Below are 13,733 nucleotides of genomic sequence, written 5' to 3' on the forward strand. Positions count from 1 at the left end.
CCTCAAGGATACTGATATTTTGGACCAGATAATTCTGTGTGTATGTGTGTGGAGGGGATTACTGTCCTGAGTCTTTAAGTTGTTTAGCAGCATCCCTAGCTTCTACCCACTATATACCAGTAGCACCTCTCATCTTGACATCTAAAAATGTCTCCTAATAATGCCAAAGTTTCCCTGGGGGGCAAAATCCCACCCAGTTGAGAACTACTGGCTGACACTGGTTGCTTACTGGGACTCCTGCATGCTGTTATTCTGAAATTACCTTCCTGTTCTGTGTCAGATGACCAGTTTCCTGGATCCCATACCTTTCTTTTTTAAACACTACTTTCTTTGGGTGAAGCACATTGTAGCGGGAAGGTTCTACAGTGGCCCCAGTGACCCACTGCCAGGAGTCATATGCAATGTCCTCCCACATCACATGGTACTAGGTGTCCTTGCTGAGTTTAGGCTGTTGACTGAAAAAAATGCACAACTTGAGAGTTGTGAGTTGTTTTATTTGGGGCAAAATGAGGACAACAGTCCAGCAGACAGCATTTCAGATAGCTCTGAGTACCTGCTCCGAAGAGGTAGGGGGGAAGGTCAGTATATATGTGATTTTAGTGAAGGGGGTATGTGCAGTCAAGCACACGTTTTGACAGAGCTTGCTGCTAGTCACAAGGAGCAGATGTCACCAATAATAATTTTAGTGTTTTTCTAGATATAAGAAGATGCAAGAATTGGGCTGATAGAATCTTCACCTGAAAACATCTAACTTTCTGAAGGCTTGTTCTGCCAGTTTTTCCTAGAGCGCGGAAGGCCTCATTCCTGATCACCCTGAACTCCTTTCAGAGGGTGTTGAAGGTCAACGACTGCAGTGGCTAGTGACTTCACCCTTGATGATGCAGATGGCAAGTGCCAAGTTTTAGTTGGGAAAGCTCTGAAAGATTTTGATTTCTGTCTGAAGTAGTCTTCTTCTGTGTAGCTATCAATCTCTCTCGCTCTCTCTCTCCCCTCCTTCCCTCCTCCCACTTTCACTCACCACTTTCTCTCATACAACTTTGTAAGGTGATAGATGTTTGTTGTTTTAAGGTGCTAAATTTGGGGGTGATTCTTACATAGCATTCAATAACTAATATATGCATATCAAGGAGTGTCTTAATAAAGGTGCTAAGGGGGCCTCCCTGGTGGCGCAGTGGTTGAGAGTCCGCCTGCCGATGCAGGGGATACGGGTTCGTGCCCCGGTCTGGGAGGATCCCATATGCCGCGGAGCGGCTGGGCCCGTGAGCCATGGCCGCTGAGCCTGTGCGTCCGGAGCCTGTGCTCCGCAACGGGAGAGGCCACAACAGTGAGAGGCCCGCGTACAGCAAAAAAAAAAAAAAAAAAAAAAAAAAATAAAATAAAGGTGCTAAGGAAGATTTAAATGATGATGTGAGATACGTCTTCCCTTTTACGTATGAATAGTTTTATTTCTCCATATGATATATGACTGATCATTAGAGCAAGCATAGAGTTCTAGCTTGAAACCCATTTTCCCTTAGAATTATGAATATGCATTTCTATTATCTTTGAACTTTCAGTGTTTCTGTTAAGAAGTCATATGCTAGTCCGAGTCCAGATTCCGTCTTTAGCAGATTTAGGATTTTGTCTTTGTGTGTCTTCTACTGTTCATAGTACTGTGTAGAGTAGCAAAATTTTATATCAGATTTCTTTTATCCTATAAAGTGTGTTCAATTACATCTTTGCTAATGGCTGCTCCCCACATCTATTCTCTCTTTCTTGTAAATCCTATTGGACATTGAAACATCATGTTTGGCCCTCTGATTTTCTCTTCTGCTCTCCTACTGGCTGATTTTTTGTGTTTTTCCTGAACTTTCTGGGACATTTCTCAAATTTTATCTTCCAATTTTCCAGGTTTTTAAAAATTTCCTCTGTTGCATTTCTGAGAGTTCTTTCTTATGGCTTGCCAGTGTTATTTTAAAGCACCATGTTCTTGTTTCCTGGATTCTTATATCCTCCCACTTCTCTGAAGATATGTCTTTAGTGTTTCTTATGCCTCCTGCATTATCCCTGTTCTCTTTAATTATCTGTGTTTGTTCACTCTGCTCTTTACCCTTCATCTTGGAGCTTTGATGAAAATATCTGATGGTGCTTGTTACCTGTTCAGACTCATGACTGCGGCATTACAAATTGGACTGTAGATTCCATGTGCATGGGCTGACTTTTTCAACAAATGGGCTTCCCTATCAGGTGATGATATGGATAAACTTTTTTTTAGTGGGAGCATCTCTAAAATTCTAGTAATTACATATATTTTTAATAGGGCTGTTCAGTTCTTTCACGGAAAAAAAATCTTCCCATCTCTTGCATGCAGAAAGAAAACCTTCACTATAGAGCTCTTGGAAGGGGGCAAAAAATAAGGCTAGTGATGCAGCGCCCAGTGTACAGAGTGTCACTTTATTTCTACCTTTAACCCTGCATCTCTCTCAACCCTGCCCCCCACAGCTTTGACCACTTTTGGTTCAATTTCTATACGCTACACAATAAGTCTCTGGTCTCCTGAGATGGAGGAGAGAAGGAATTTTCTTCCCTGGCTGGACACAGAAAAGTAGGTCCAAGGTCAACAGCTCCCTGTACAAACTCTGCCTTATTTCCCCCAACTTCATGTCTCAACACAGCCTCCATGGTGCACAAACCATCCTAGGTCTGAACCTCTCCCAAGATTCCTATTCATTAGCATGCCTTCAAAGAGACCTGAATGAAGGCAGCTTTCACCTCCATCTGTTGCCCAATTTCCAAAAATTTGTGTTATTTCATACCCATCCTAAGCTCTCTCATTTGTCCTCTTTGTCATTTTGAGCTCCAACTTTTTAAAATTTTAAAATTTCTTTATGAACAGTGGAGGAGTTTAAGAAGAGAGTGACAATAACTTTGTGCCTTCATCCTCCATGTTTAAGTAAGAACACACCTTTGTTACATGTGAATTTTCTGAACCCCTAAAGTTTTGCTAAGCCCTATTAATCATTGTAAATTCACTTGCTCTGAGAAAGGAGCACTCCCCCATGGGCTATTTCACTTCAAAATTTCAATTGAGAGTGACTGCCAATTTTAGCTGGCTAGTGTCAGAGCTGGGGGCTTGAGCTAGTCCCTGCAATTGGCATTGCAGAAATTGGCGTCAATAAGGAATGCTATTTTTTCCCACTCGATAGCCCTGTGTGCTTCAATGTGCACCACAGTGCAATGTGCCAAATATAAGAGATATCTGGCAACCTCTTTGGTTAGCAATGCTTTTCTAAATATTCCAACAGGGTTTTAGCACTTGTATTTTGACCCATCGTTTCTGTCTGGCCCACCTTTTTAATTTTTTTAATTACTATTTTTAATTCAAGTATCGTTAATTTGCAATGTTGTGTTAGCCTCAAGTGTACAGCAAAATGATTCAGTTATATATATATATATACACATACACACATATACATATATACACACATATATGTGTATATATATTCTTTTTCAGATTATTTTCCATTATAAGTTATTATAAGAGATTGACTATAGTTCCCTGTACTGTAGAGTAGGTCCTGTTTTTTATCTGTTCTATATATAGTAGTGTGTATATGTTAGTCCCAAAGTCCTAATTATCCCTCCCCCATCTCCTCTCGTAACCATAAGTTCATTCTCTACGTCTGTGAGTCTATTTCTGTTTTGTAAATAAGTTCATTAATATCATTTTTTTTTTTAGTTTCCACATATAAGCAGTATCATATGATATTTGTCTTTCCCTGTCTGACTTACTTCACTTAATATGATAATCCCTAGGTCCATCCATGTCTGGCCCACCTTTTAAATAGGGTTCCATAAGCTAAGCACTGTGAAGTGAACATGGCATTCCAAACAGAACACACACACTATGTGAAAGCTAACGCAAACACCAAGGAGAAACTGACAGGTTCCACGAGAGTAGTACACACAATACATGGAGAGGTCAGAGCATAGAGAATAGTTTACAAGATAAAGAGTGAGCCTAGCAGAGTTCAATTTTCTGCCACACTGGCTCAGTTGTGTGAACTTGAACAAGTCACTTAACCTTTCTGTGCCTAAGTATCCTCATCTGTAAAATGGGGAAATGTTGGCACTGACTCCATAGCCATTGTGTGAGAATTGAATGAATGAACATATGCAGAGTGCTAAACCTGCAGCTTGGCACACATGACACACTTTATAATATTGGCTGCTATTAACTGTTTTCTAGCTAAGAGGTCGAGGGAAGTCTCCTGTGGGTGGTGGAAGGAATTTAAACTGGACTTAAAGGTTTAGAACCTCACTGCAGTGCTAGCTAGAGGATCCGGTTTTCAGAGCCTTCATTTCTAGGTATCAAGAGGTCAAGCTACTTATTAAAGTGGAAACACATTTTCAATAACTTTAAATGAAGAGCAATAATGATAATCCAAGCCTGACTTGTTGCACAAAAGGCAATTACCAGCACAGAACACTGAACGTGCCCTGGACTGTGGCCTTCTGCTGAATTTGTTCCACATCTCGAGATAAAAGTATTTACAGCTCAAGTGGTCAAAGGAGAATAAAAACATGTCTTTTATTCTGAGAAAAGCTTTCTTCACACAGACTTCAAATACTTTGTTAATCCTTAAGCCTCTAATTAGAGTTCTAGTCCAAAAGCTAAATATTCAGCACCCCTACACCCCAACCTCTCCACCAGGCTTAAAAAAAAAATCAAGGTGGCTTAGTCACCAGCCACCTCTTTGGTCTGTTTTGTAATAACTCTTCTTTGTATTTATCCCACATTTTTCATCTGAGTTCCTTAAGACCCTTTAGAAACAGGATTTCATTAATCCTTAACAACACTGCTGTGAGGCCCTTGACCGCTACAATTATCCCAAATTTACAGATGAAGAACCCAAGGCACCGAGTGCAGGCCTTTTCTCTCCTTACCAGCAAAGCAGATGATAATTTCTCATGATGATCACACTACATACACATGACAGTTGTAAGCAACCGGTCTTGTTGCAATAACAAACAGTTGCTCAATTCCTGGAACATTTCTGAAGAGTTGTTTAAACTGGGAAAATACAAGGTGAGAAGACCTTAAAGGCCTTCAGAAAAGAAAATCAAAGCAAGCCAGCTCCACAGAACCCCACTGCCCAAACACACTGCCTCTCACACGTGTATTACAGGGGACAAAGCAAAATCTCAGGAAGAACATTTTTAAGGACATTTCTACTCAATTAACAGAATTTATATTCATGTGCGTATTCACTATGGTGTCTTTTGTGATGCCCTGGGAGGAGCTGCCCTCTCTCCCCAATATGGCCCCACTGTAATCCTATAAAGTCTTTTCATGGAGCATGGAGGGTGTTCCCACACTAGGTATATAGATCCTTCTCCCACTAGATTCAAAATACAGAATTCCGTCCAAGAATACTGAGGCCAACTATGTGCTAGGTACTCTGTTAGATGCTAACATTACAAAGATCAATTGTATATGGAAACTAACCTCAAGAATCTCCCGGAAGCCAACTACACTATATTCATGTTTCTATTCTCAGCACCTAGGATAGCATCCAGCTTATGATAGGCATTAGGGACTGAATGTTTGTATCCCCCTCGAATTCATATGTTGAAGCCCTATCCCTCTGTGTGGCTGTATTTGGAGATGGAGCCTCTAAGGAAGTAATTATGGTTAAATGAAGTTATAAAGGTGGAGCTCTGATCTAACAGGAAGAATGTTCTTTACAGAAGAGATGTCTGCAACCCAAGGAAAGAGTTCCCACCAGACACCAACCTTGCTGACACACTGATCTCAGACATTCAATCTCCAGAACTGTGAGAAAATACATTTCTGTAGATGGAGGCATCCAGTTTGCGACATTTTGTTATGGCGCCCCAGCCAATGAATACAGTAGGTATTCAATTGATGTTCATAGATTGAATTGTACTTTGTTATTTTTGTTCACCTTATTTCCATACTAGTTTTTGATTACCACCCTTCTCTCAGGGGCTTGGAACACCGAGTCAGTAGCTGCTGTCCCCCTATTTTGGTTTCCTTGATGCTGGCACATGCTGCCCAAACTACTCCATAGTCAGAGTGGTTGGACTTGAAGGGGGGCATTTCCCAAGTGCTTAACTGCATCACCCCAGCTGTGTCCTGCTGAGCCTGACCTTGCAGGGAACAGACACCTTCAACAGCTCATCAGTCCTCTGCATATACCCTGCTCTTCCCCCCACCTCTTTCTCTGTCTTATTTTGGAAACATCAGACAAGTTCCCAAAGGTCTGATTCAGAGGGCATTTGGGAAAAAAGCCATTCTTAAGGTTTAAAATTTTTTTTATCCATGTCATGTTTTTGTACATCAAAAGCTGCTGCCTGTGCCTAGTGACAGCAGCTCATGTGCAGGGTGGGCACCCTATATCTCATCTTTCTCCTTCCTGGGGGAATGTCCCCCTCATTTGTTGCTCTGCCTCCAGGGAATGGGCAAAGTTTATGCCCTCTTTGTATTCAAATTGCATCCCAGTTACCCTGAAACCTGCACTTTACACACATGCTCTGATCACCCAAGCATGCAGATAATTCATATTATTTTATTATCATCAATAAGAAAATATACACCGTGTTTTGTACTTTACAATCTATGAAGCACATCCTCTTGCATCATTCCATTTGATCTTTGTCTTAGCCTGATTGAGCTGCTATAACACAATACTGTAGACTGAGTGACCCAAACAACAGAACTTTATTTTCTTACAGTCCTGGAGGCCAGCAAAACCAAGGTGCCAGCCAATTCAGTCTCTAGTGAGGGCTCTTCTCCTGGTTTGCAGGCGACCACCTTCTCACTGTATTTCTACATAGCAGAGATGGAAATACAGAGAGAGACAGAGAGACAGAGAGAGCAAGCTCTAGTGTCTCCTCTTACGATGACACTAACCCTAGCAGACCAGGGTTCCCCCTTATGACCTCAGTTAACCTCATTACCTTCTTACTATAAATACAGACACAATAAAATCAGGGCTTTAACATATGAGTTTGATGAGGACATGATTCAGTCCACAGTAATCATCAAGGACCTATGAGCACACCACAAAATAAAGGACCTCCCACAACAAGGAGTAGGGAAAGAGAAACGATGACTGACATCCAGTCTTACTCATCATGCCTGCATTTCTCCATTCACGCCCACCCCTCAGCTTGGTGGACTAACTGAGTGATGATACTGGGGATGCCATTTCCTTCTGCCCATATCACTGTCCTTCCTCTAGAGGGAAAGGTGACCTCTCAAGGTCACATTGTGTTATAGCCATGTTCTTGTGAAGTGGAGGACAGAAGTCCAGCAGGGCCTAGTATCCCTGAGCAAGAGATGATTGGAAAGCTCAGAAATGTAGGAAGTGAACCAACCTAAACAAAGTCTGGGTGCTAGCAAAAGACATGGGAATTTTAAATTCCAAGCAGCAAAGTGTTGTTTGATACAAGCCCAGAGACGAAAGTGATCAGGGCTTAGTAAGGCCAAGGAGACATGCCTTCCGAGGCATGCTTTTCTCAGGCTGTTTATCAGGATTCTGTGGCTCTGAGGATCTCAAGCATATGTCAGGGTCAGAGAGAGAATGATGGGGGCAGTGTGAACCTTTGAAGGTCTCTGGTGAGAAAACAGCTGTTGAGGATTGTACTTTGAAGACACTCCCTCTCTGGATTCCTCTTCATCCCTGTCTCCCTTGAGTCAGTCTGTTCCTGATGAAGTGACAGGAAGGTGAAGTGTCTGGGTTCATCACTATTTCCTCCAAGGTATGTGCAATCACAAATGCAGACAGTGAATCTTATGAATATATATGGTAAAAAAAAAAAAGACATAAAAAGAAAATGCTGAAGCAAAGTCAGACATACCATTTGGTGCTGGAAGGCAGCTAAGGAGCCACCGAGGGAAGGTGACCAGGAATCCTGTTTGGATTTTGCACCCAAGTGATTTCACCCTCAATTGCTGGTCTTAGAATGATCATAGATTCTAATTTTTTTTTTTTTATTTCTACCATCAGGGAGCCAAGAAGGACAGATGATAAAACAGTAGAAAGGGGAATTGATTGGTTAAAAAAAAATCATATTTTGTATGTGATGGGAATAAAAAGGAGAAAATGAGGAACAATCAAAGAAACAACTTATTTTATTTTAAAAAAATATAATATCCAGGTAGAGAACACTGACTTATCTTTCAGGGACTAATTCAAGGGTCACTATCCATTAAGAATTTTCTGATCCTCCCTTCCAGAAAGACTTGCTCACTCTACCTGGAACAGACCTCTATGCTAGTATTGATGATACATTGTTGCCTTACTTGCTTTTATCTTTGCCACCAGACTAGATTCCTTAAAGGAAGGACAGGATCCAGTCTATCTCTGTTTCTCCCACACATGAAATAGTGCCTTCCACATGGAAGATGATTTGTGAATATTTGTTAACTGACAAGCATGAAGGAGAGCTGCCCCATACTGTGGGGAAGGCAGAGCCATCACTCAATAAAATGCTCTGAAAGTTGTGTCTCTTTTGAACATTCTTATCTCCTTCTCTAGACCATTTTCCTCCTTCAACGGCCCCTTCTCCTCCAATTGCCATGCCTCTGAGAAGTTGCCTGTGGTCCCAAACCCCAGGTTCTTGAAGCACAATTGCCTTCTCTTTCCTAAGGACTCTCTGACCCCAAAATGTCTCCCTTTCTGCCTTTGTTCTTCCATCTCAGAAATTAAAATCCTTTTCTTCCTTTAAGAAGAACCTGTTTTCATTTGAAAAGACAGCAGTAGCTTAACCTGAATGTCCAATTGGAGAAAATTCAAGAACAATGATCAAGGACAAAGAAGAATTCCAAACCTGCCAGATCAAACCCTGCCAGGGAGAGACTCACAAGCACAGCTCTGCATCCCTTTGCTCTTTCTCCTCCATCCTGGGCCGCCTTATTAAATATATTTGCAAGCCATGTCTCCACACCCTGGCTTCTTAACCAAGAGTGCTGAAATTGAAGCCATTTTATGTATGATGTGTCCGTGGGCATTTTCTTCCTCTTGGGGAGAACAAAAAAGGCTCCTTTTAACAGTAACCCTCTCTTAATTTCCACCAGATTCCCAAAGGTGTCTTAAATCAAAGAAAGGTTAAGAAAGCTGTGCTAAGAGAAAACTCTTCCCTCCACATCAGAGAGGTGTGAATCAATCTTATTATAAAATCCCTTCCATTGCTGTGCACCTGAAACTAACACAACATCGTAAATCAACTATACTCCAAGAAATTTTTTTTTTAAATCCCTTCCAGAGACTTTCCCAAGTTAACTCTTTACTGTCTTTGCCCTCCTAATCTTTTTTTTTTTTTCAATCTGTAAGTATTCTTTACTTTCATTAATATTTTCAGAGGTATATTTTCCACTGAAATGTATCAAAGTTGTGTTAGAAATATTTCTAGTTCCTTACAATTCAGTGTCCCCCATATTTTTCACTGACAATTAGGTCAGTGACCTAATACTATGAATGTACTGGGAACAAGTTCTAAGATTACCACTTCTTTTTTTTTTTTTTTTTTCTGGAGAAATAAGATCATTTTTATTGATATTGTTGCTGTGGGCAAAATGAGGTTAATAATAAAAGTCTGCGCCAGTGACTATTTTGGCTTACTATTTACAAAGTTGCAATAATTATAATTGTGTACATATATATAGTATTTTCTAGTAGAAGCAGCACTTTTGCACATATTAACTCATCTTTTTTAATAACAGCTTTATGAAGGAGACAGGTATTATTCTCTGTGACTAAGTGAAGTCAGACGAAGAAAGACAAATATCATATGATATCACTTATATGTGGAATCTAGAAGAATAATACAAATGAACTTATTTATAAAACAGAAACAGGCTCAAAGACTTAGAAAACAAACTTATGGTTACCAAAGGGGAAAGGTCGGGGAGGAGGGATAACTTGGGAGGCTGGGATTAACACACACACACTACTATATATAAAATAGATAAACAAAAAGGACCTACTGTATAGTGCAGGAAACTATACTCAATAATCTGTAGTAACTTAAATGGGAAAAGAATCTGAAGAAGAACAGATATATGAGTATGTGTAACAAAATCAGTTTGCTGTACACCTGAAACTAACACAACACTGTAAATTAACTATACTCCAACATAAAATAAAAAAAAATTTAAAAGCATACCACTTCTTAACTCCTTATAGAAGCATTTCTAAGTCTGCAAATAAAGCCCTAGCAGAAAGAAATATAAATGTAAGACAACACAGGAAAGGAACAGAGAATCACGAAATCTAAGACTTGCCAAGAAACTAAGAGGTTATTTTTCTCTGTCATCCACTGCTGGAATTCTTATTATGGTTTCTCCAACAAATCATCATGCAGTTATTATTCAAAGACCTCCAATGACAAGGAATTCACTGTCGCACAAGGCATTTTACTCTACTGTTGTAATCTCTGAATTCCTAGGAGATTGATCCTTCAAGTTAGGCAAAATCTAACTTCTAGTTAGATTGCTTGAGAAATCTGGGCAACTGGATTCCCTCATGTATTTAGATTATCTTTCAAAGAGTTTAAGGTAGTGTCTGAGTCTCTCTTTGTCCTGATTGTGTTGAGAGAGCACAGTATCCTGTACCCTGCTTACTTTTGTCAGTCTCCTGATCCTGTGCAGGGGGACTAATGACCAGAGAATCAATGACCCAGAGAATCAACAGAAGACTGACTGAATGAGAACTTATCTTAGTTGTGTCTCTATAGGAGAAAGAGATGGTAGGAAAAGTCCAGCATCCTCAATCATTGAGTCCCCCAGCACTACCTACTACAACAAGAGGTCCCTAGAGCAATCGTTGTAGGGCGAGGTGGGCAGGGATAGTGATTCTCTGAGATTGAGTAAGGGGATGGGGGACACCCCATTACTAACCACGGCTTGGACACCCATTTCCTGTATCTTAGACTGAGCTGCAAGACCTGTACTTTTACACTAGCCATGAGATCTAACCTTAAACCAAAAAACAAGGCACAAGTATCTCCTTGTTTCCTGCATTTAGCCAGGGTTTAAAACATGTAAATGCCTATGGGGTCAGGTAGAGCCTTCAACTAAGTGAGGCATTAAAGTATAAGAAAATAAAGTTTAAGGCAGAATTCAAGAATGCCTTGCCGACCAGCAAGGACCTGCCGTATAGCACAGGGAACTATACTCAATATTTTGTAATAGCCTATAAGGGAAAAGAATCTGGAAAAAAAAAAGATATATATGTACGTATAACTGAATCACTTTGCTGGACACCTGAAACTAACAAAACATTGTAAATCAACTCTACTTCAATTAAAAAAAAGAAAAGAATGCCTTCCCAATTAAAGTTATTTAAAGTATGCTGTCTTTCAAAAAATAACACTTAGTTTACCCCTTATCGTCAAGAATACCTATTAGATTTGGGGAGGGAAGACTGAATCCCAGCTCTCTCCTTATTTGCTGTGGGATTTTAAGTGAGTTATTTAATGTCTGCCTATATGCCTTAGATTCTACAACTCTAAGATACTGATTCTATTAATACCAGTAATAGCACAGGATTATTGTGAGGCTTAAGTGCCCTGTACTAATTAGAATAGTGCCCAGCATAGAGTTGAATATCTATATTATAATAGACTATACGGAGTAATATATATGTAATGTGATATAGTTATTTTTGTTACACAGTCTGTAACCATAAGCATGATCCTGCAGAACCACACCCAAAAGGTGCTTTCGGGGAAATCTGGCAACTCAGTGCTCTGTAACCATCTGACTATAGTCCAGTCCTAACAGAGCAGGATGATCTAGTTTAGAGGAAAGATTGCTGGGCTGACTATCTAGAGACCTGGCATCTGGCCCTAACTGTGTCATGAATTGGCTGGCTGGCCTAGGTTAATCAGTTAATCCATGTCTCAGTGTCCTCAGCCAGCCTCATTGACCTTACAGAGACATTTTAGGGACAAGAGTTAAAAACTGACATGTTGCTATAATGGTCCTAATCATACAGAGTTCTGCTGATAAATAAGAGGTCTAATAACCCATAAGGTTTTCCTTTTCTCTTGGAGAGTCTTTCAAGACCAGACAGTCTTGGATGGCCATTCATTATCCTAGTTTCTCTATCTCCTTTTTTTCTTCCCTTCCATGTTGCTTTTAGGATGAATGAGTCCTTTAGAGTTAGCCATTGTTATTATTATTGTAAATCAGGCCCGATTCAACCCACAGGCCCACCAGTTTTGAACCTTGCTTGAGGCCCACATATCATTCTTCATTATCTAGTTCATACCTAGTTGGAAAACAAGATGACACAAGGAAGAATAAACCCAAGTAAAAGTAGAGCAAGAGAAATTTCTAAAGTTTCCACATAAGGTCTAGAGAGGGCACAGTGTGTGCTGTGTATCCCCAGCTTCCCGTATGCTCCCCGCCAGTGCCATAGTCCATCCTTGTGGTGGATGGTTCAAAGGCCCAAACTCATCTCATTATATAGCAAGTTACAAGAGGGGCAAAGAAATTCTCAATCATAGGAAAGTGCTCTTTGAGACCATACTACAGAGATGTCCACATCTGCCCTCTTCACCTGTTCCAACTGTTCTCTAGGAGTTTGATCTGAGTGTCCTTGGTCGTGACTACATAAACTGTCCTCATCACTGCAGGGTAGAATTACGTAGTGTGAAGAGCAAACCTGGCTTCTGCTAACAGCCATCAAAACTGGTGTCCTTCAACGGTCCTTGTACTATTGGGTTCTAGCCCCTAGATCATTCTAATCTTCACATATTTCCTTTTGTCCACATTCTTTCCAAAATCTGATTCTCAGCACCCAGCCCCATACTTCACAAGGTTATGACTCACACATACTACTTCTCTCTAAGACCTAGGCAGTCAGCTTTTATTAATACAGCCTGCATTTATGCCAGTTGTTTTAACAGTCCTCAGTAAAGGATCCTGCAGCAAAGACGACAGGATATATGTGACGAGTGTCGTTCTGAAATTCAGATATGCTGATGATCTTCTCCTTTACACTTAATGGATTACAGCACAGACTAAATAATAATGACTGCTACACAGTTGAAACAAATTAAAGTCAATGTATTCGAGACTCCAGCAGTGAATTCACACGGCTCCTGAATACCAATTTCAACTCATAAAGGAAAAGCACAATCAAAGGTTGGCCTGGAGATCTGGAAAGACACTGCCCAGGTGGGACCACATAAAGCTGAAATTATGCAGAGCTCTGGAGGGCAGGTACTGGCCCTCCAGCACAGAATAACACTCCATCAGGCTTCATGCCAACAGAACTCACCATTCTTGCAGAGCAGGACAGCCAGGTAGCCCTGAGAAGAAGAGTTGATACAGAGCAGAAGGCTGGGTGCCTGGGCTGTCACAAAGCTGAAGGCAATGTTTTCTTTGGATGGGGCTGCATCTGCATAAATCGCTGAGGAAAACAGGCTTATATTCTTGGTCACCGGGTAGGGTTCTTGAAACATGTAAGTCACTGAAGTGCCAGCCTCAAAGACAGCAGAAACCTCTGCAAAATATCAGAGGGGAAAGCACACATTAAAATATTTGGTCGAGTATTCAGGAGAGCCATCATTGCTTGTTTATTGTTTCCTATGCATCGGTCACTGTGTGAGAGTTTTTACATGAATTATAGAATATGCTTCCCACAATAATTTTGAAGTGGCAGAAATCACCACATCTATTTACAAATGAAAAACATGAGGCTTGCCAGGGTTAAGCA

At 40.6% G+C, this 13,733-nt stretch overlaps 1 protein-coding gene across 2 annotated transcripts in view; it reads right to left on the reverse strand.

The window, feature by feature from the left end:
* CNTNAP5 (contactin associated protein family member 5) overlaps positions 1-13,733 on the reverse strand; it is a gene marked incomplete at its 5' end in the record, with an annotated part of 904,555 nt that overhangs the window by 96,676 nt on the left and 794,146 nt on the right. For both annotated transcript variants that reach the window (XM_082630066.1, XM_082630065.1), the window contains one exon: positions 13,296-13,520. In XM_082630066.1, the coding sequence (XP_082486192.1) occupies positions 13,296-13,520 (225 nt within the window). The remainder of the gene's footprint in view (positions 1-13,295; positions 13,521-13,733) is intronic.

This window comes from Mesoplodon mirus (assembly GCF_964341445.2).
Source record: "Mesoplodon mirus genome assembly, chromosome: 8".
In the NCBI taxonomy this organism is placed as follows: domain Eukaryota; kingdom Metazoa; phylum Chordata; class Mammalia; order Artiodactyla; family Ziphiidae; genus Mesoplodon; species Mesoplodon mirus.